The sequence below is a fragment of the Vipera ursinii genome (genome assembly GCF_947247035.1).
Source record: "Vipera ursinii genome assembly, chromosome: Z".
Lineage (NCBI taxonomy): Eukaryota > Metazoa > Chordata > Lepidosauria > Squamata > Viperidae > Vipera > Vipera ursinii.
Genome location: NC_139517.1, coordinates 111,343,541 through 111,364,106, shown reverse-complemented (window position 1 = coordinate 111,364,106; position 20,566 = coordinate 111,343,541). Strand labels below are relative to the sequence as shown.

The window sequence follows — 20,566 nt, the reverse complement described above, 5'->3', positions numbered from 1 at the left end:
ACTCACATGATTGCAATCCAGTGCAGGCAACTAGCTCACAGTTGCAGTGCCATATGGTCACCTGATTGCCAAGTAAAGTCAATGTGGAAGCCAGCAAGGAGGGTCATAAGTTGCTCCTGTAAATCATTCCCACCACTTTCCCATGTGCTTTGCTGCACTCCACAGAACTTACCTCCTGGCCACATTTGTACCAGTCTGCAGCAACTATCTGTACGCACTCGTATTTCTGGATCACTCAATGCCTGACCATGCTCACACTGGATTGCACCAACTGTCTGCATGTTTTCCCATCCTTCAGAGCACCCACTCTGCATCTGTCTGTAGTTGTACCAGACTGCAGCAGCCACTTGTGTGCTTTCCCACCCACTGGAGCACCTAGTGATGCTGCAACAGCCACTTACCTGCCCTCTGACCTACTTGTAAGCTGCTTGGGACTTGGGACTTCCTCCTAGCTTCCCCACTGATTTTGCTAGCAGATCCTTGTCACAAAGAAGATCCTTGCTTAATGGTCCTCGATCCTCACTTAACAATGGCAACAGGGATTGCCAGGATTATGTGATGCCATCATGTGACATATTTTATGACCTCATCACTTAGCAATAGAAATTACCATCCCAATTACTATTATTAAGTAAGGATTATCTCTATATGGTATAATGATAATTTGGTAAATATTATTACATCCCATCAATTTCAGTGGAAAAAATAAAATTTATTTCTCAGAGTTGATACTAGTGGGTTAGTAATTAGCTGGATCATGCCTATACATTTTGCTTATAATAATAGCAATTAATATGCCTGCAATCATTGGTGACTGGTTTACATATTGTTAAAAAAAATAAAGCAAGGAAGAACAAAGAACAAAAAAGAAGATAAGATAGCAAAATTACAAAGCAGATAGAAATAAAAAAAATTCTCACAATCCAACGAGGGTTTCAAAGAACAATGGGTAGACTGGGGCCATTTGAATATCATTCTAGAGTGCAAATGCTGCTAGAGAGGTCTCAAAATATATCATTGTTTAATAGAAGGCATCCAGATGTTAGATTGGATCAGCCAGGCAGACACTATAAGAGAGGGAGTCCCTCAAGTAAGTAGGCCCTATGCCATGGAGGACTTTAGAGGTAGTGATTAGCAACTAGAATAACAGGTGGAAACAAGCAATCACACAGCTAGTGAAGTAGAAGTGTTAGATGGACATATCAAAGCATGCTTATCACTGCCTATGTTGCTGAATTCTGCATTGTGGAGCAGTTGAAGGTTCCAGTTGATTTTTATGGGCAATCCCATGTAGAATATATTGCAGTAATCAAACTGAGGAGACCAGACTGTAAGTGACTGTCTGAATTAGGAATTATAAGCTGATTGTGAGTATAGTTTTTCAAAAATCCTATTCTTTTCAGACTTATGTAATCATGGCAATAATTAAATTTATTTTTCTTTGAAGGGGAAGTTGCATGATCCAGATGGAATGGGGATTATTCCAAGAATAGTGCAAGATATATTTAATTATATTTATTCCATGGATGAAAATTTGGAATTTCATATTAAGGTAATTTATTCATTCATTTTGTTTATATCAATGTATACCTTACAATATGAAACTGGATGGCTAGCATATTGTAAAAACAACAGGTAAGCTATGAAAAGAAAAAGAAACATCACATCTGAGGTCATTTGTGTATTCACAATTCAGGGGGGTCACAGAATGCCCTGGCCTGGGAATAAGCAAATCCTTAATATAATAATATTATATTGAATAATAATAATAATCTAAAATGGTCAGTACCGTATTTTCTGGCGTATAAGACGACCCGGCGTATAAGACGATTTCCAAGATTTTTCGTCTTATACGCCGGAAAATACTTACATGCCAGTTGCCAAGTGTCCGACACAAGCCCGATTCAGATTCAGCCCCGTCTGATGCAAATGGTGCAAAGCCACGCGCTCTTCCAGGCCAGACTCTGCAAACAGCACGCCAGAAGCCGCAACCACCGTGGGAACTCTGAGTCCCCGCCTTTTGGCAGCCTGCACAGCCAAGCGCGATTCGGCTTTGAGATAGCATTTGCAGACGGAGCAGCCGCCGCATCTGGAGCCAAGCCCCACCCAGGAGACGGTTGGCCAGGCGGGCCCGGAAGATGCTCTAGAGAGCCGGGCTTGGGGTGGCCATGCCGAGGCCGGCTGGCGAGGGCCGCTGCATGGTCTGCGGGCAAGAGGGGTGCCAAGTACCGCTGTTCCGCACTCTGTGACCAGACAAGCGATTCTTCTGGTCAGCGCGGGTCAGGCGGTACCTCGGCAGGAGCAAAGGTGCTCCCTTCCTACTGTTGAGCAGCGCGCCTCTGGGGACCGCCTGCCCCTCCTCTTTTCGGGGACCTGACAGCCAGCATTGGAAGCGCCAGCATGGCCAGTCCTACAGAAAGCAACGGCGGCGGCTGCAGTAGCTGCCCCAGGAGCTGACGAGAGTTTGCCCTCCATCACCCGTTCGCCATCGGCCACTTAACCACGGGTCACCATCACCTACCTCCATTCACCCAGCGATCCCGCTGTCCAGCAGAAAAGATCAGAGAGGTGAATAGTATTTTCCGGCGTATAAGATGACCCGGCATATAAGACGACCCCCAACTTTTGAGACGATTTTCATGGGTTAAAAAGTTGTCTTATACGCCGGAAAATACGGTAGATATATCTGCCTTACAAACACCAACTGGAACCAATCCCACAAGTAGAAAGGACCATCCTAACACTTGTAAGCCTCTAAGCTGGTCTAGAAGTCCACCATAATTAGCAGTACTGAAAACTGTTGAGAAACCCAAGAATGTCAGGATGGATGTACTACTACAATCCCAACTTAGTTAGAGGCAATTTGTAAGCGTGACCAGTGCCTTATTAGTACTATAAAGTGATCTGGAACCCAGCTGAAAAAGTTCCAGATAATCCATTTGCTTCATTGCCCTCTGGAGCTGACATGATCTAATACACGAGTAGCCTTACAGGCCCAATGAAACTGTCCACTACATTGAGACCAGCATACTCAAACTCTTTCCAAATAGCCAAGTCAGACTATGCCTCAGTCAAGTTCATAAGAAATTTATGATTTTAATTTTTATGATTTTAAACTTTTAAGAACATTTAGTTTGTCTCAGAGCACATTCTGTTAGATGCATTGAATTGTCTTCTTGGTGGCCTTTAAGATGGATTGCAAGAATAAAGAGAATCCAGAGTTGCTTTTAAGGGGTTGAGAACCCATCTGAAATAATTGGGAGGTATATAGAGAGTACAGGCAATTTCCAATTGTAAGAGCAATCCAATTTCCCAATGTGCAACTTAAAAAACTTTAGTTTGAAGTTATATACAGACAAAGGTTTTCTTACCAAGCTATTAAACTTTACTAAAGCGAGCCAATTGGAAAGTATTCTTGGTCTGAGAATGTAAGATCAGTTCTGTCTTCCAAAAATTGATGACTACTTGCCTTAAAACAAGGTACCGTATTTTTCAGACCATAAGACGCACCTGAACATAAGACGCACCCAGTTTTTAGAGCAGGAAAACAAGAAAAAAATATTCTGAACCAAATAGTATCAGTATACTAAAACAGGGCTTTTCATCCTTTTCATCCATTGTACCACTTTTAGGACAAGGCAATGTCCGAGTACCACCAGCCGCCCAGCAAGGTGTCAAAAACTTGATAACCCCCCCCAAAAAGAAAAAAAATGATAAAATACAGGTAGTCCTTGACTTACAACGATTTACTTAGTGACTGTTCAAAGTTACGATGGCATTGAAAAAAGCAACTTATGACCATTTTTCACACTTATGACCATTGCAGCATCCCCAGGGTCATGTGATTTACATTCGGATACTTGGCAATCGATTCATATTTATGATGGTCACATTGTTCCATGGTCATGTGATCGCCTTTTGCAACCTTCTGACAAGCAAAGTTAGTGGGGAAACCAGATTCACTTAACAATCATGTTATTAATTTAATTTCTCTCTCTCCTTCTCTTTCTCTCCCTCTCTCCCCTTCCCTCTTTCTTTCTCTCTCCCTTTCTCTCCCTCTCCTTCTTTCTCTATTTTTCTCTCCCTCTATTTCTCCCTCTTTCTCTCCCTCTATTTCCCTCCCTTTCTTTCTCCTTTCTCTCTCCCTCTTTCTCTCCCTCTCTATTTTTCTCTTTCCCTCTATTTCTCCCTCTCTCTCCTTTTCTTTCTCTCCCTCTCTCTTTCCCTCTCCCTCTTTCTCTCCCTCTATTTCTCTCCCTTTCTCCTTCTCTCTCTCTCCCTCTTTCTCTCCCTCCCTATTTCTTTTTCCTTCTCTCCCTATCTTTCTCTCTCTCTCTCTCTATTTCTCTCCCTCCCTCTCCCATTGTCCCTTTCTTCTTTCCTTCCTTCCTTCTTTTCTTCTTCTCTCCCTCTTTGTCCTTCCCTCTCTGTGTTATAGCAGTACCCACGGAAGCGGCCCTGCAGCCTGGCTTTCTCTTGCAGAAAGCAAGCTGAAATGGAGCGAGGGAGATTGCAGCAGCGCGAGATCGGCGTTTCTCAACACGTGCCGATTCGCGCTTCTGGCAATCTCCCTTGCTTTCCACTTGCAGAGATTGGGGCTGGCCATATGGATCACCTTCGGAGCATAAGACGCACCCTTGTTTTCCCCCTCACTTTTTTGGGGAAAAAGTGCGTCTTATGGTCTGAAAAATACGGTATATTTGAGACTTGGATAAGATTAGTCTTCACACTTTCAAAACGTGTATAGTTTGGAATGCCATGGAGATTTGAAAGTAGTAATTTACTGCAAAGATTACATATTTTATATTTACATATCATACATAATATTATAATTTTAGGAAGAGAATGTTTGTAAATAAGCCAGTGATGTCTAACTTTAGTGACATTTTTATTAAGTTGCAGCAGCATTTTCGTTTTTCTAAGCTTCAGTTCTTACTGTCACAGGTCTGCTTTTTTAAAATTGTGCCATTTTAAATTTTTAACATTTGTGAACTTTATAACACTCTGGAATCATAGGTGCATTATTTTAGTATTTATTGATTTTGCATAAGTGAAAAGTTACAGTTTCCTTATGCCATATTCTTTTAGGTATCATATTTTGAAATTTATTTGGATAAAATAAGGGACCTTTTGGATGGTGAGTATATTCTTTCTTTTGAAGATGAATAGATGCATTTTTCTTGCAAACAAGCATAACCAAACAAAGGTATTGTTTATTAGCACAGTTGAGAATTTTTGGAGATTCTAAATGAGGAAGTAAGACAATGATGTGCATATAATAATAGCATTAGGATGGGCAAATTAAAGAATTAGCATATAATGGGAATTATGTCTTGGCCTTATAAAAAGAAGTAGACAGAATTCATGATTAGTGGCAAAATGTATAGGATTTTAGTATTACACTTTATATAGTAATATTGTTTTGTACAGGTAGTCCTCAGTTAATGACTTTCATGTTTAGCAATTGTTTAAACTTAACAACAGTGCATAAAAGTAGTTTTATGACTGGTCCTCAAGTTTAGATGTTTGCTGCATCCCACAGTCAGGCAATGACCATTTGCAAGCTTCACAGCTGGCTTGCAACAAGCAAAGTCAGTGGAGAAGCTGGCAGTAATTTTCAAATCACTGTTATGTAATGTTTCACATAATGACCATGCATGATTAGCTTAATGATTGTAGCATAACTGATGCAAGTCCGATGTGGTCGTGTGATGTTTCACTTTACAACTACATTGTTTAGTGATGGAGTGGTCAGTCCCCGTTGCTGTTGTTAAGTGAGAATTATCTCTGGGCCAAACACAAAAGGCTTGTAATGAAAGCTGAAGCAGATCAGAATTTTGAAGAGCATAGGCTAGCCCTCTGTTGCAAATACTGCAATGCCGTTGTATAAATTGTAAAGTTGCAGTTTGAATAGTTGCTGTTACTTCAACTTAGTAATGTGATTAGAAAAAGTATAAAATGTAAAATTCATGTGAATACTGTTTTTTTGCTAGGAAAGAAAGCTAAGGAATTTAAAACTTAGTGGGGAAAAACAACAATGGACTTAAATTTTAATAGCAAATTTTACAAATGTCAAGTTTGTAACCAATTAGAATAGAATAGAATAATAACTTTATTGTCACTTTGAATGTACACTAATCGGCATACATTAAAATTATATTTTGTTGCATTCAGCTCTCAAAGGGTCACCACCTCCAGTATAGATTACATATATATGACGAAAATAAATACAGAATTATACATACACCCATTTATATGACATAGAGAAACAACACAGTCTAGTTATGAGCATGGCGAGAAAAACAAATCTTGCGATTTTACCAGAGGGATGGCATAGGGAACAAAGCTATTACAGAATCGGGTAGTCCTGCTATAAATAGTTTGAAACCTCTTCCCAGAGAGGAGCAACAGAAACAGACGGTAAAGTGGGTGTGTGGGGTCTCTAACAATGTTTTGAGCTCTAAGCACACAGCACTTATAAGCAGCATCCTGAATACCAGGGAGTGAGCTTCCTATGATCTTCTCGGCTGTCCTTACCAATCTCTGTATGGACTTTCTATCTGAGGCTGCCCCCAAACCAGACAGTGATGCAGTTTGTTAAAACTCTCTCAATCGTGCCTGTGTAAAAAATGGCCAGGACAGAAGGAGAAAGATGTGCTCTCATCCGACGCAGGAAATGCAGATTCTGGTTTGCACGCTTCACTAAGGATGACGGGTGGAGAGACCAATTCAGATTGTTAGTTATCTGCACCCCCAGATACTTAATGCTGTTGACTACCTCTACAGCTGCATCCTTGATACTGAGTGGAGTATAACTATGCTAGTTCTTTCTAAAATCTTTCTAATCTCTAATTAAATGAAGGTCTACTTTTGTCTAATAAAGGAATAATTACATTATGGAATAATTGCTACAAAATGGTATTAAGGTAGTATTAAGCAAATCCAGAAGTATTTGTGGAGAATTATGATTGTACCAACAGTTATTAATATGACAGTAGTTCATGTCCACAGTTATAAGTAACTATGTCCAGATATTAGCAAGAAATGGCTTTTATTGTTGTACTCTGTTTTTCAGTGAAAGGTATCTCTTATATCAAGTCAAAACGAGAATATGCTTAGTTCTAGGCATCCTTATTTAATGAGTAAATATCAACTATTGTAATTTTTTCCCTTTTAGTTTCAAAGACCAATCTTTCTGTTCATGAGGACAAAAACCGAGTACCTTATGTGAAGGTGAGTATAAGATCTGAGTATGTATCTTGGATTCTTTAGATGTAATTTGTTTAATTATTGATTATGTTAAAATATATTTTCACAGGGCTGCACTGAACGGTTTGTATGTAGTCCAGACGAAGTTATGGATACTATAGATGAAGGAAAATCAAACAGGCATGTAGCAGTTACAAGTAAGTGATTTGTTGTAGTTTAATTTTTTAAAAAGTCAGTTTATTCTAATTAAGAATTAGGATTTTTTCCAGCGGGTAACTAAATTATATATACTTTTTAACATTTCTACAAAAGATAAAATATAAAAAACAGGGAAAAAGGAAGTAAAAAGGAAAAATGAAGGGGAGGAATGTAAAAATAAGAAATAAGAAAAAAGAGGAAAATAAAGAAAATGTCATGAAATCCCAAAATTAAAATTTAATTTAATTTCAGCTTCAAGTAAAAAATCCAAGATCCACAAAAACAAAACCAGACAAAGTTTTTTTTTTAATCAGAGTAGTTAGCTTCGCCATCTCAGCCAGATCCTTTAACTTCATCACCCATGCTTCAATTGTGGGAATCTGGGCCCTTCTATTTCTATGCATACAAAAGTCTCCCTGCTCTTACTATATATAGAAACAAAGTCCCATGTTTTTTCTCAAGCTGCATATCCATCAAACCTAAAAGAAAAATCTCTTATTTCAATTGCACACTGTTTTAAAAATTCTCTGAATGAAAGCACATATCTAATCCCAATAATTCAGATAACTACCTAAATTATAAATGCATATAATAGAAATAAAATTAATTTGGTTTTAAATATTGGCCTAAATTTTACCCTTTCCCATGTTTCTCTTCTATGGCAGGGATAATTGGTTTTCCTGAATAAAATGGGAATGAAAATATACTGGCAATATATGTAGCAGTGATTTTCCATTTCCTATTAGGAAGACTTAGTTGCCCATGGAGAGACTTCAGGGCTATGATTCCTTTACATAAGCAGGTTATAAATTGCATGTATAATCCAATACATTGAAGGACTCCAGGATGAAAAGACTTTAAGAATTTTACAACTGAATCTTTCCTTATTTGGGGGGGGGGGGGAAACAAGCCATTTCTGTGGTGTTGTCTAGATAGCCACAAGGAATCAAGCTTGACTTAAGAGCATCTGGTTGCTTTATATACTTCCTTATTGCAATGACAAATGAACATGGCTTTAAAAATAAAAAAAATCAATTTTGTAGATTTGGTACAATTCTTTTTGATGAAGGAATATATTGTTTTCTTACTAGATGTATTGATTTTATTCTGTTTTGATTTTTGCGACACTTATAATTCAATTATTGAGTAAAGGCTGTTGACACATATAAAGCCTTAAAACTTCTTTTACAGATATGAACGAACATAGCTCTCGAAGTCATAGCATCTTTCTCATTAATGTAAAGCAAGAAAACACTCAAACAGAGCAGAAATTGAGTGGAAAACTTTATCTTGTAGACTTGGCAGGTAGTGAAAAGGTAATAGCTTACTGTTTTAAAAAACATTTCCAGATTATTTGTTGATTCATTTCATAATGTTAACACTGCATTTTAATATGGGTTACATGCACTTGCAATATTCTTCTAAACACTTGCTAGAGCTTTCCTTTTAAAATGGCATGTGACTTACCTATAAACAGCAGGTCCTCCATAATTTTGAAAAAATACTAGGAACGTAGTTGGGATCAGGGTACATGGGAAGAAATGTTATAGTGGGAAAGGCAAATACTATATTGCATGTGTGTTTCTAACTACAGTCCAAAACTTGTAAAATACAGATTGTTTAGGCTTACAATTCTTTACATTATTCTAGGTTAGTAAAACTGGAGCAGAAGGTGCAGTATTGGATGAGGCTAAGAATATCAACAAATCTCTGTCAGCTCTTGGAAATGTAATTTCTGCTTTAGCTGAAAATAGTGTAAGTATGTTAGTGATTTGCAAATGCTTGATGCAAATTGTTTATTTCAGCTAGGAAATTTGTTATGTTAATTCCTTTCATTGCTTTAGTATGTGTTGAATATTTTAATAAGCTCAATTACATTATGCATAATTATAGTACTATGCAAAATTACATAGAACTTCCTGTTGAAAATACCATACCAAATTAAACTTAAATATTCTTGGTTTGGGAAAGTACAAAATATTCTCACTTGTCTAAAATAGGGTATAGTAAAAACCTTTTTCTTATTTGCAGACATATGTTCCATATCGAGATAGTAAAATGACCAGAATTTTACAAGATTCCTTAGGAGGCAATTGTAGAACCACAATTGTTATTTGCTGTTCCCCATCATCTTACAATGAATCTGAAACAAAATCTACACTGTTATTTGGCCAGAGGTGAGTGAATAACCTTAAGCATGAGATTATAAAAGCAGAATGATTACACTGAAGCAGACTTTAGACTGCCACAAAACTTGATGATGCAAGTTTTGAGCTATTATGTACATAAAATATACATGTATTTTTGCCTAATGTTTGTTTCACTAAAATATTTTTCTTAAAGCTTGATGGTATTTGATTCTGTAAGTTCCTTGTCAATTATAATCAGAAATAGAAAGTTAGTCCTTTGGGGATACATTTCTGATTGATTTATTTTGGGAATACAAAAATACAAATTGATGTATGTTTGGGATACAAAATTATACGTAAACTGAAGTTTTTTCACCTTGCTTATGTTGCACACTTCTATTTGCAACTAGTATTATTTTCTGCTATATGGCTTTTCACAATCATACAAAAGATGAACTAGATACAATGTGCCATGTTGTAAAGCTGCATAAAGGTGACAAAACTATGTACATATTGTTGTAATTGTTCAGAAAAGGGATTAGGGTTGAAGATAGGGTTGAAGATTAACATTTAAGTCTATCAGTTTAAACAATCCTATATTTAGTTAACTTTGCAATTGCCTTTATAGAGCCAAGACTATCAAGAATACAGTGTGTGTTAACGTAGAATTAACTGCAGAACAATGGAAGAAAAAATATGAAAAAGAAAAAGAGAAAAACAAAACACTGCGCAACACGATCCAGTGGCTTGAAAATGAGCTCAGTAGATGGCGCAATGGTGAGTTATTCACAGTCTTATTTTGAGATTTTTTTTATTAAATGTGAAATGTCATTACCATGGCTTTTGATTAAAAATAACTTATATGATGTAATGGGACTTGCAAAGCATTTTCAACATATTACAATTGTCTTTGTCTTAAAAAAAGGCTTTTTTTCAGCATAGCATTGAAATTAACTAAAGTTCTCTACAGTATTGCAGCTAAATATGCTATATATCTAGTGATTAGGTGGAAGTCTTATGAAAATATGTTCTAATACTAAATTGTTTTACGTTTCATCTGTGCATATATGGACATTCTGTATTCAGTCAGAAAGACAGTATTTTTTGTGCATCTAGATGGCTTTTATAAATATGAATAATGGGATTTCAAATTTTTTTTATGATATATATATACTTGTTTATAGTGAAGTCAATTTTTAACATTTTCTTCCTGAAAGTAATTATATCCTGGGGAATTTCTGTTTTAAAGGTGAGACTGTACCTCTTGAGGAACAGTTTGACAAGGAAAAGGCTAATTTGGAAGCATTTGCTGTGGACAAAGATATTACAATCATTAATGATACCCCAACTCCTACTATTGGAGTGATTGGCAATTTTACTGATGCTGAAAGGAGAAAGTGTGAAGAAGAAATGGCTAAAGTGTATAAACAGTTAGATGACAAGGTATGTTTTACAAGCTATATATTGTATATTTATGTATTTAGAGAAAACATACAGGAAAGTGAATAGACTTGAATTGTGACCTTTTGCATGAATGTTGAAGTTAAAGGTTGCCTGCTGAATGTAATTAAGTGCATATAATGGAACACCTAGTGAACGACAACATTGAGCAGGGAGTTAGTCAAGGATCTATTATATATATATATATATATATATATTTATATACAAATGAAGCAGTAATTTACTTATTTATTTAAAATATTTATATGGCTGCCTATCTTCCAATCATCTCTAGGTAGCACCCAGTCAAAAGTTAAAATAATATATAAAATCATACTTAAACTTTAAAACTAAACAGATTAAAACATTAAAAACAAGAAAGACCTGGCATCAGGTTTACCTTCTAATGTGCAATTATTCAATCTTGTCCTACTGCTTGGGAGATAAGCCAGGTCTTCAATGCTTTACGGAAGGCTAAGAGGGTAAAGACTGCTAAACTTCAATGGACAGATTGTTCCAGGAGGCAGGGGTTACCAAGTAAAGGCATGCTTCTTATCTCCCATAAGATGGTAATATTTAGGGGAAGGACTAGAAGTGTGCCCAACATATACATTGGTTGAGGGCTGTAGGATTGTTTGTAAATTATTCCATATTTTTGGCTGAACCAGGAAGATTTTGGGTGCATGATAGATTGTATGATGCAATGAGAACTATGGATCTGAAAATTAATACATCAAAGACCAAATTTGAAAGGGAAAATGGAATGAATAATTGCAAGTTATTGATCACTCAAATTAATTTGATTCAATTTATTCAAGCATGCTGTTTTTTAAATTGGCAGTCCTATCTTATTGCCACTGATACTGAATGACAGATATAAATAAATTTGTCTAAGCTTCAAACCATCAAAGGAGGTGCTGATCTAAGAGGTATGTTTTTTGAACTGAGCATTCACATTCTGAGAATCTGACAGGCTCTAAAGAACTTCTACGAGCATCTTCAAAGTTTGGGTCAAATCTACTTTATAATTACTGTTTCTGTTAAGACAAAACAAATGTGATAAAACTGCTTCCATCCTATCATAAATTGCATTGAAATTTTAGATTTGAAAAGGAGACCTTCCTGGCACTAGGAACACTTCTTATAAATCTCTTAGATGTTAATAAAAGCTACATGACATGTACAACATCTCACTATGCTTTTTGGACACTGATTGTTTTCTTAATATTAAATAGAATTAATAAACAGTGCTTATTTTAATGAGTTTTACAGTTGAATAATTATCTTTTCCCTTATTTATTCAGGATGAAGAAATTAATCAACAAAGCCAGTTAGTGGAAAAACTGAAAACACAGATGTTGGATCAGGAAGAGGTGACTGTTTACATATTGTGAATAAAGGAAAAGCATAATGGTGCAAAATAAATGCTTATTGTAAAAAAGTGATTTATGTTACTAAATTATGAAAAACATAGCTCTTGCTGTCAATATTTTACAGCTAATTTTATTAGCTGTTCAAAAGAAGATTCTATATTTTTAATTATAATACTGGTTTCTATTGACCTATGTTACAAATCATTGAATGGAGATGATGATGATGATGATAATATAATGATAATAATAATATAATAATAATAACAATAATTAGTAGTAGTAGTATAGTAGTAGCAGTAGTTGGAAGGAACCTTGGAGGTCATCTAGTCCAACCCCTTGCTTAGGCAGCAAACCCTATACCATTTCAAACAAATGGCTGTCCAGTCTCTTCTTAAAAACTTCCAGTGTTGGAGCATTGACAGCTTCTGGAGGCAGGTTGTTCCACTGATTAATTGTTCTATCAGGACATTTCTCCTTAGTTCTAGGTTGCTTCTCTCTTTGGTTAGTTTCCATCTGTTGCTTCTTGTCCCGCCTTCAGGCACTTTGGAGAATAGCTTGCCTCGCTCTTCTTTGTGGCAGCCCAAGATATTGGAACACTGCTATCATGTCCCCCCTCGTCCTTCTCTTCATTAAACTAGACATACCCAATTCCAGCAACCGTTCCTTATATGTTTTAGCCTCCAGTCCCCTAATCATCTTTGTTGCTTTTCTCTGCACTTTTTCTAGAGTCTCAATATCTTTTTCACATTGTGACCAAAACTGGATCTGTAAATAGAGCCTGACAAGATTTAAAATAGTGAGCAGTGTCATTATAGAGCCTTAAAATAAATTGTGTACAGTAACAATCAGTGACCCTAAGCTCCTGTAATACGTTCATTGTTGCTTAAGAAGCAGGTATTAAAAAATATTTACTGATGGACTTTTTTTTATAGCTTCTAGCATCTACCAGGCGGGACCAAGACAATATGCAAGCTGAACTAAATCGCCTTCAAGCTGAAAATGATGCTTCTAAAGAAGAGGTAAAAGAGGTTCTCCAAGCCCTTGAGGAACTTGCTGTCAACTATGATCAAAAGTCACAAGAAGTTGAAGACAAGGCAAAGGAATATGAAATACTAAGTGAGGAATTGAATCAGAAATCGGTAAGATAATAGAAGGGGCTTCTTCAGTAAACCAAACTTTGGTTGTCAGGTGACACTGTATAATTGTTAATTGAAAACCTCCTACGTGGTTTTCCTCCTAAATCAGAGGTCCCAAACCTTTTGGGCACCAGGAACTGGTTACGTGGAGAGAGGTTTTTGTGCAGACTGGAGGAGGTGTGGTATTGTGTGCTGTCTGCATCCCGCGGATGGGGTTTTGCTTCTTTGTGCAGACCGGTTGCTGGCATGCCGCAGCCCGATACCGGTCCACAGACTGGGGGTTGGGGACTCCTGTCCTAAATAATAAGGTTCCCCCGCACATGCATGCTAGTCGATTCCGACTCTAGGGGCCGGTGCTCATCTCCGTTTTAAAGCCGAAGAGCCACCGCGTCCTTGTCTTAAATAATACTGTTTATTTAATATTTATTGTATTTAAATGTTTTAACCTTCTAATTGTTCTGTTATTTATGGCATCGTAAGCTCTCCAAAGAGGGATGCGGTGGCTCAGTGGGTTAGGACGCTGAGCTTGTCGATCAAAAGATTGGCAGTTTGGCGGGTTGAATCCCGAGTGCCGTGTAGCAGACTGAGCGCCTGTTACTCGTTCCAGCTTCTGCCAACCTAGCAGTTTGAAAGCACATAAAAATGCAAGTAGAAAAATAGGGACCACTACAGTGGGAAGGTAACAGCGTTCCGTGCGCCTTTGGCGTCTAGTCATGCCGGCCACATGACCACGGAGACGTCCTCAGACAAGTGCTGGCTCTTCGGCTTTGAAACGGAGATGAGCACCGGCCCCTAGAGTTGGAAACGACTAGCACGCATGTGCGGGGGAACCTTTACCTTTACCTTTTTAAGCTCTCCAAAGTTGCTTGATAATGAGATGGGCCTCATAAGAATTAATAAATAAGCTGTTCATCTTACTGTTACTTTGATTCTGGGTGGCTATGTTAACTATATATGTTATTATTCAAATCCATATATGGATTAATTTATAAAAATAGATACATTGGGTATCTGATGTTCAAATTAAATGGTTAAAGATGATGTGAACATTTATTTAACTTGCACTAACATAGCTTCATTTGAAAATATTTCTATATGCCTTCCTAATAGAAAAAAGGAATATGACGTAACTTTAGAGGCATTAAAGTATATTTCTACTTACAACTGCTGTGAAAAATATCAGAAGCTACTTATTTATATTTTCTTTTTTTCTATTTTTCTTAAACTTTTTCCTTTTCGTGCACTTTTTGCTTTTTCTTTGATTTAATTTTCTTTTCCTCCTTATTTTACATTATTTTATGTTAGCTCTTATCTTCTTGTATAAATGTTTCGATAAAAATTATATATACCGTATATACTTGAGTATAAGCTGACTCGAGTATAAGCTGAGACCCCCAATAACTGGAAAAAAGTTATTGACTCGAGTATAAGCCGAGGCTGGGAAATGTAGCAGCTGGAGGCTGGATCCCCCGAAAGACTGCTGAGATGAGAGAACGGGGTGGCAAGCCGCCGAGAGAATGGGGCGGTGGAGTGCTCCGCCGAGAGAATGGGGTGGCTTGCTGTTCTCTCGGTGCAGCACGGCAGAGGCTGGATCTCGCGAAAGAAGTCTCCGCTGAGCGAGAGAATGAGGCGTCTCAGCGCCCATTTTCTCGGCGAAGACTTTTTTCAGGGGATGCAGCTTCTGCCGCCCCTTTCTCTCAGCTGCCCAGTGGAACAGCTTGCCACCAGAAATCAAGAGTGCTCCATCACTGGAGGTTTTTAAGAAGAGACTGGACATTCACCTGTCTGAGATGGTATCGGTCAGTGGTGGCGAAACTTTTAGAGACCGAGTGCCCAAACCGCAAGCCAAACCCCACTTGTTTATCACAAAGTGCCAAGGCAGCATCGGCATTCTGGTGCCCTCGGGGGAGGGGACAGGGAGGTGCCTCTGAGTGCCGCCTCTGGCACGAAAAAAAAGGGGGAGCAAAAAATGGGCCACCATACCGCAAGGCACAAAAACGGCAACCGCCGTGCCGCAGGGTGCAGATACAAGGCACCGCACCACGTGAGAACGGGGCTGGGCTAGTGAGTATCACGCAGGCACTAGCCCCGCCCCCTTTGCAGCATGTGCTTGCTCGTGGCCCCGTGCGCGCATGCATGCATGTAAAATGCTTCCCCCTCCCTTTTCTTCCAGTCCACCAACCAACAAGGACCTGCTGCTGGCAGCGGTGGTGGCGCATGTGCCAACAGAGAGGGCTCTGAGTGCCACCTCTGGCAGGCGTGCCATAGGTTCACCACCACTGGTATAGGTCCTCCTGCTTGAGCAAGGGGCTGGACTAGAAGACCTCCAAGGTCCCTTCCAGCTCTATTCTATTCTATTCTATTCTATTCTATTCTATTCTATTCTATTCTATTCTATTCTATTATTCTATTCTATTCCATTCACTTTTTATATTTCTATTCTATTCTATTCTATTCTATTCTATTCTATTCTATTCTATTCTATTCTATTCACTTTCTATATTTCTATTCTATTCTATTCTATTCTATTCTATTCACTTTCTATATTTCTATTCTATTCTATTCTATTCTATTCTATTCTATTCTATTCTATTCTATTCTATTCTATTCTATTCACTTTCTATATTTCTATTCTATTCTATTCTATTCTATTCTATTCTATTCTATTCTATTCTATTCTATTCTATTCTATTCTATTCTATTCTATTCTATTCTATTCTACTCTATTCTATTCTTATTACCATTCTCTATTCTATTCTATTCTATTCTATTCTATTCTATTCTATTCTATTCTATTCTATTCACTTTCTATATTTCTATTCTATTCTATTCTATTCACTTTCTATATTTCTATTCTATTCTGTTCTGTTCTGTTCTACGTTCTGTTCCAATCCATTCCATATTTTCTATTCCATTCTGTTCCACTGTCAGAGCCCATCGGAGGCAACCCAGTCAGCCCAAACAGGAGTTACACTAAGGCTACGCAGCCTCTCCTCTCAACCTGAACCCCTCCTTACCTTTCCTTTTATCTGCATCCTATTTTTAACTGCCGGCTCTGCCCTGCCCTATTTTGTCCTTGAGCACTTGTGAGCTCATCAAGAACAGAATGTAACCGTGGGGGGAAAGGCAGGGCAAGATCTGCAAGATCCCCATTTGCATTTGACTTTGCCATCCCATCTGGTTCGAGATAACACACCACACACACACACACACACACACACACACACACACGGAGAGAGAGAGAGAGAGAGAGAGAGAGAGAGAGAGAGAGAGAGAGAGTGAAAAGAAGCGCGTAAGCCAAACTTACTCCCCTTCGGAAAGGCGCATTTACCGCGCAATCCCAGGAACCCTAAAAAAGGAAGCCCGGCCAGCAAAAGAGCCTGGGGATCCGACCGAAAGGCGGCGGTCCCTGCAGTTGAACTAAGAATGAAAAAGATGGGAAGTGGCTGCTTCTTTAAAAGCTCTCTTCTCTCAGGGATGCCCGAGATAGTGAATTGCAAGCAGAAATGAATTTCTCCTTCCGTTTCTGATCCGCGCAAACACCCAAGCGTGAACGCCGTCACCTGATAGCTTGGGTGCCTGTTCAATTCGTTTGAGAGAGAGAGAGAGAGAGAGAGGATGAGGATGAGGAAGAGGATGAGGATGAACGAATTTTGCAGCGCGTTTGCTTTCAGCTTTCAACGAAGAAGGGAATGTTCTCCACTTCTCGCCTCAACTTTTTGTTTCCTCAGGAACCAGAGGCAAGGGCTTTCTGTTTGTTTGTTTGTTTTACCACGAGTTGACAGTTGGGCAGAAACCAGAGGGGGAAAAAAAAGAGTTTCGGGCTTCGTGGGAACCGAGGAAGCAAAACAAGATGCAAAGTCTAAAATCTATAGGCTCATAAACCACCCCGGTTTCTTGAAACAAACCGGGATTTCTCTACCCCAACCTTGAAACCATGGATCGAGTGAGTCTCTTTACCGAAGAATGTGTGTGTGTGGAGGAAGGGAGGGAGGGAGGGAGGGAGGGAGAGAGAGAGAGAGAGAGAGAGAGAGAGACGCACACCTCAGCAAAAAAGAAAGAAAGAAAAAGAAGTAGTAGAAGAGGCAGAGAGCCCCTGTGGGTAGGAGTGAAGATGGGGAGAAACAGCAAGAAGACCGGGTGGGGTGGGGTGGGTTAATCACTAAACCTTCCAGTGTTTAACCAAAGCAGCTTTTGCATTTGTCAAGCTCTGCTAGCAGGGCACTGGACGGGCCTGGCGGAGCTGCTGAAGGTGAACGGGACAAGGTGAGTCTTCGCCGAGAAAATCTCAGCGCCCATTTTCTCGGCGAAGACTTCTTTCGGGGGATGCAGCTTCTGCCGCCCCTTTCTCTCAGCTGCCCAGCTAAGAGAAGGGGGTGACAGAGGCTGGATCCCCCGAAACAAGTCTCCGTGAGATGAGAGAACAAGGCGTTGGAGCGCTCCGCGAAGTGTGGGGCGGGGAAGCTCGCCGCCCATTGTCTCAGCGACGAAGACTTCTTTCGGGGGATGCAGCTTCTGCCGCCCCTTTCTCTCAGCTGCCCAGATGAGAGAAGGGGGTGACAGAGGCTGGATCCCCCGAAACAAGTCTCCGTGAGATGAGAGAACAAGGCGTTGGAGTGCTCCGCGAAGTGTGGGGCGGGGAAGCTTGCCGCCCATTGTCTCAGCAACGAAGACTTCTTTCGGGGTATGCAGCTTCTGCCGCCCCTTTCTCTCAGCTGCCCAGCTGAGAGAAGGGGGTGACAGAGGCTGGATCCCCCAAAACAAGTCTTCGCCGAGAAAATGGGTGGCAAGCTTCCACCGCCCCATTCTCTCAGCGGAGGCTTGCAGAGGTGGTGGCGGAGCTGCGCACGCAGCTCTCCAAACCGCCGCAGCCCGTTTGGAGAGCTGCTGCCTTTGTCCATGTTTGATGAAAGCAGCAGCTCTCCAAACGGGGGTAGAAGTTCTTTTTTTTTTTTGTTCACTGGAGTATAAGCCGAAGTGGATTTTTCAGCCCAAAAAGTGGGCTGAAAAATTCGGCTTATACTCAAGTATATACGGTAACTAAATGTCTTCTTATTAGTAATATAATTCAAACGTAAAGACCTTGCTGCCTTTATGTTCTAGGTATAAAGTGTCATCCATTGCTCTAATTAGTAATTAGTAGTATTGCTACTAGAACAAATTTGTTTTTAGTACTTTCAGAAATACAACCTGTTTGAGAACAATTGAAAGTTTGAGGCAGTGCAATGTTATAATACTTCCAGTCTTTCTTATTTGCAGTTTAACATATTTCTGTAGACTGTACACTCTAGTTAATGTTAGTGACATACAAGTTAATATTAATGAGAATTTGAATAAAAGGCAGATCGAGTCCCAAATGTCAAATTGCACATTCCTCACTTCAAAATACAATAAAATATTCTATTCACAGAAAGCAAACTGATGCTTCTCAGGAAGATAGCATACAACCTCTGTATTTTTGTTTTATTTATTTTAAAAAATGGATATGTACGATCAGTTACAGTAGTGCCTTTCCACATTGCTTTGGGCCTTTACAACTTTGAATACCAAAGAATTTGGTTCTGATAACATGCATTCATAAATGTAATTTGTATACTTGACCAGCTTTGTGTAATATACATCTTATTTAAAGATCCCCATATGGATTGTATCTATGATGCACAACTTCCCAGAGGGCTACATTTAATTATATGCCTTATGTCATGGGCTTGTTGTATCTTGTCTGATTTTCACTGACATGTTAAGAAACTTCAAATAGAAGCTTGTATTTGGGAATTTAAGGTTCTGCATACCCTTTTTAAAAATATAACTTAATCTGAATTTTTTATTTTAAAATGATTGTCTTCACCCACATTGAAATGTAAAACATTTTAGGATGATAATAAATCAATTGCAACTTCTAGGCCAGGGCTTTTCAACCAGTGGTATGGGTAGCACCTGTGGTACATTGGCATCTGGCAGTGGTAAGCAACCATCCTAGAAAAGTGGTAGCGGGGGAGGGGAATGAGCTGAACCGGTGGCAGCACAACACAAGCCTGAGCGAGAGACGGCTGGAGCTGCAGGGATGCCAGGGCTCAGTGAAAGCACCAGGATCAGCGCCAGTCTCCAGTGCTGATCCTGGCGCTTCTGCTGAGCCCAGAAGAAGCGCCGATCAGCTGGAGTGTTGCAGCATCTCCAGGGTCTTGTGATTTATAATCAGATGCTTGGCAACTGATTCATATTTATGATGGTCACAGTGTTCCAGGGTCATGTGAAGTGACCAAAACCTGCTGCAACCACCCAGCAGATGGGGAGGGAATAAAAACCAAATACCCACCCCATCCCCGCTGCAATCCTCAACAGAAATGCTCACAACAGTGGAAACCTCGGACAGGAGGAAGAGCGCCACCAGGTGGGCAGGCAGGTCTCTTACTCAGCTGTGGCTTGGGGGGCACTTTTTCCAGTGCCATTGTAACTTCGAACAGTCATTAAGCGAACTGTTGTAAGTCAAGGACTACTTGTACTTCATCACTTTTTTTCTTTTCTTTTTTTTGGTTATCAAGTTTTTGACACCTTGCTAGGCGACTGGTGGTACTCAGATGTTGCCATATCCTAAAAGTGGTACAATGGGTGAAAAGGTTGAAAAGCTCTGTTCTAGGCTATAGAACTGGTTAATAATTAAGTTTAAATACCAAAGATAAATAGATGCAGAGGCAAGAGTTAAATGTGGGAATTCCATTTTCTGCTTCCAGCAGTTGTTCTAAGATAATGTTTTTCTTGAACAGCACTGTCCAAAGGTTACAGTAATCAGAGAAAGCTCTGAGCAGTTAAGAAATAAAAAGAAAAGCAACCAATACTTTAGGGTTTATGGGAGTTGGTAGTTGTTTTTGTACCTTCAATAGCTTGACTGAATAATTGTGCCCAATGGCTTTAATGATGACTGGCAGCGAGGCAGAAGCTTTCATGATCATGCCAATCTTTTGGAGTACAGTGAGAATAATCCTAGTATCCTATCATTCCTGAGCTCATAGAACATAGAAAGAATGTTGATGTCAATGCTGCTAACATCAGATGTTCTTGCTTTGACAAAAAATGAAGAAGC

At 39.2% G+C, this 20,566-nt stretch overlaps 1 protein-coding gene across 5 annotated transcripts in view; it reads left to right on the top strand.

The window, feature by feature from the left end:
* Positions 1-20,566, top strand: part of KIF5B (kinesin family member 5B) — a 48,555-nt gene that overhangs the window by 11,988 nt on the left and 16,001 nt on the right. For 3 of the 5 annotated variants that reach the window (XM_083376210.1, XM_083376209.1, XM_083376212.1), the window contains 11 exons: positions 1,448-1,552; positions 5,089-5,137; positions 7,178-7,233; positions 7,319-7,406; positions 8,599-8,723; positions 9,058-9,162; positions 9,439-9,584; positions 10,165-10,313; positions 10,786-10,979; positions 12,281-12,349; positions 13,282-13,488. In XM_083376210.1, the coding sequence (XP_083232336.1) occupies positions 1,448-1,552; positions 5,089-5,137; positions 7,178-7,233; positions 7,319-7,406; positions 8,599-8,723; positions 9,058-9,162; positions 9,439-9,584; positions 10,165-10,313; positions 10,786-10,979; positions 12,281-12,349; positions 13,282-13,488 (1,293 nt within the window). Of the gene's footprint in view, positions 1-1,447; positions 1,553-5,088; positions 5,138-5,170; positions 6,805-7,177; positions 7,234-7,318; positions 7,407-8,598; positions 8,724-9,057; positions 9,163-9,438; positions 9,585-10,164; positions 10,314-10,785; positions 10,980-12,280; positions 12,350-13,281; positions 13,489-20,566 lie in introns of those variants that run through there. The other 2 variants (XM_083376211.1, XM_083376213.1) reach the window with 2 other exon arrangements.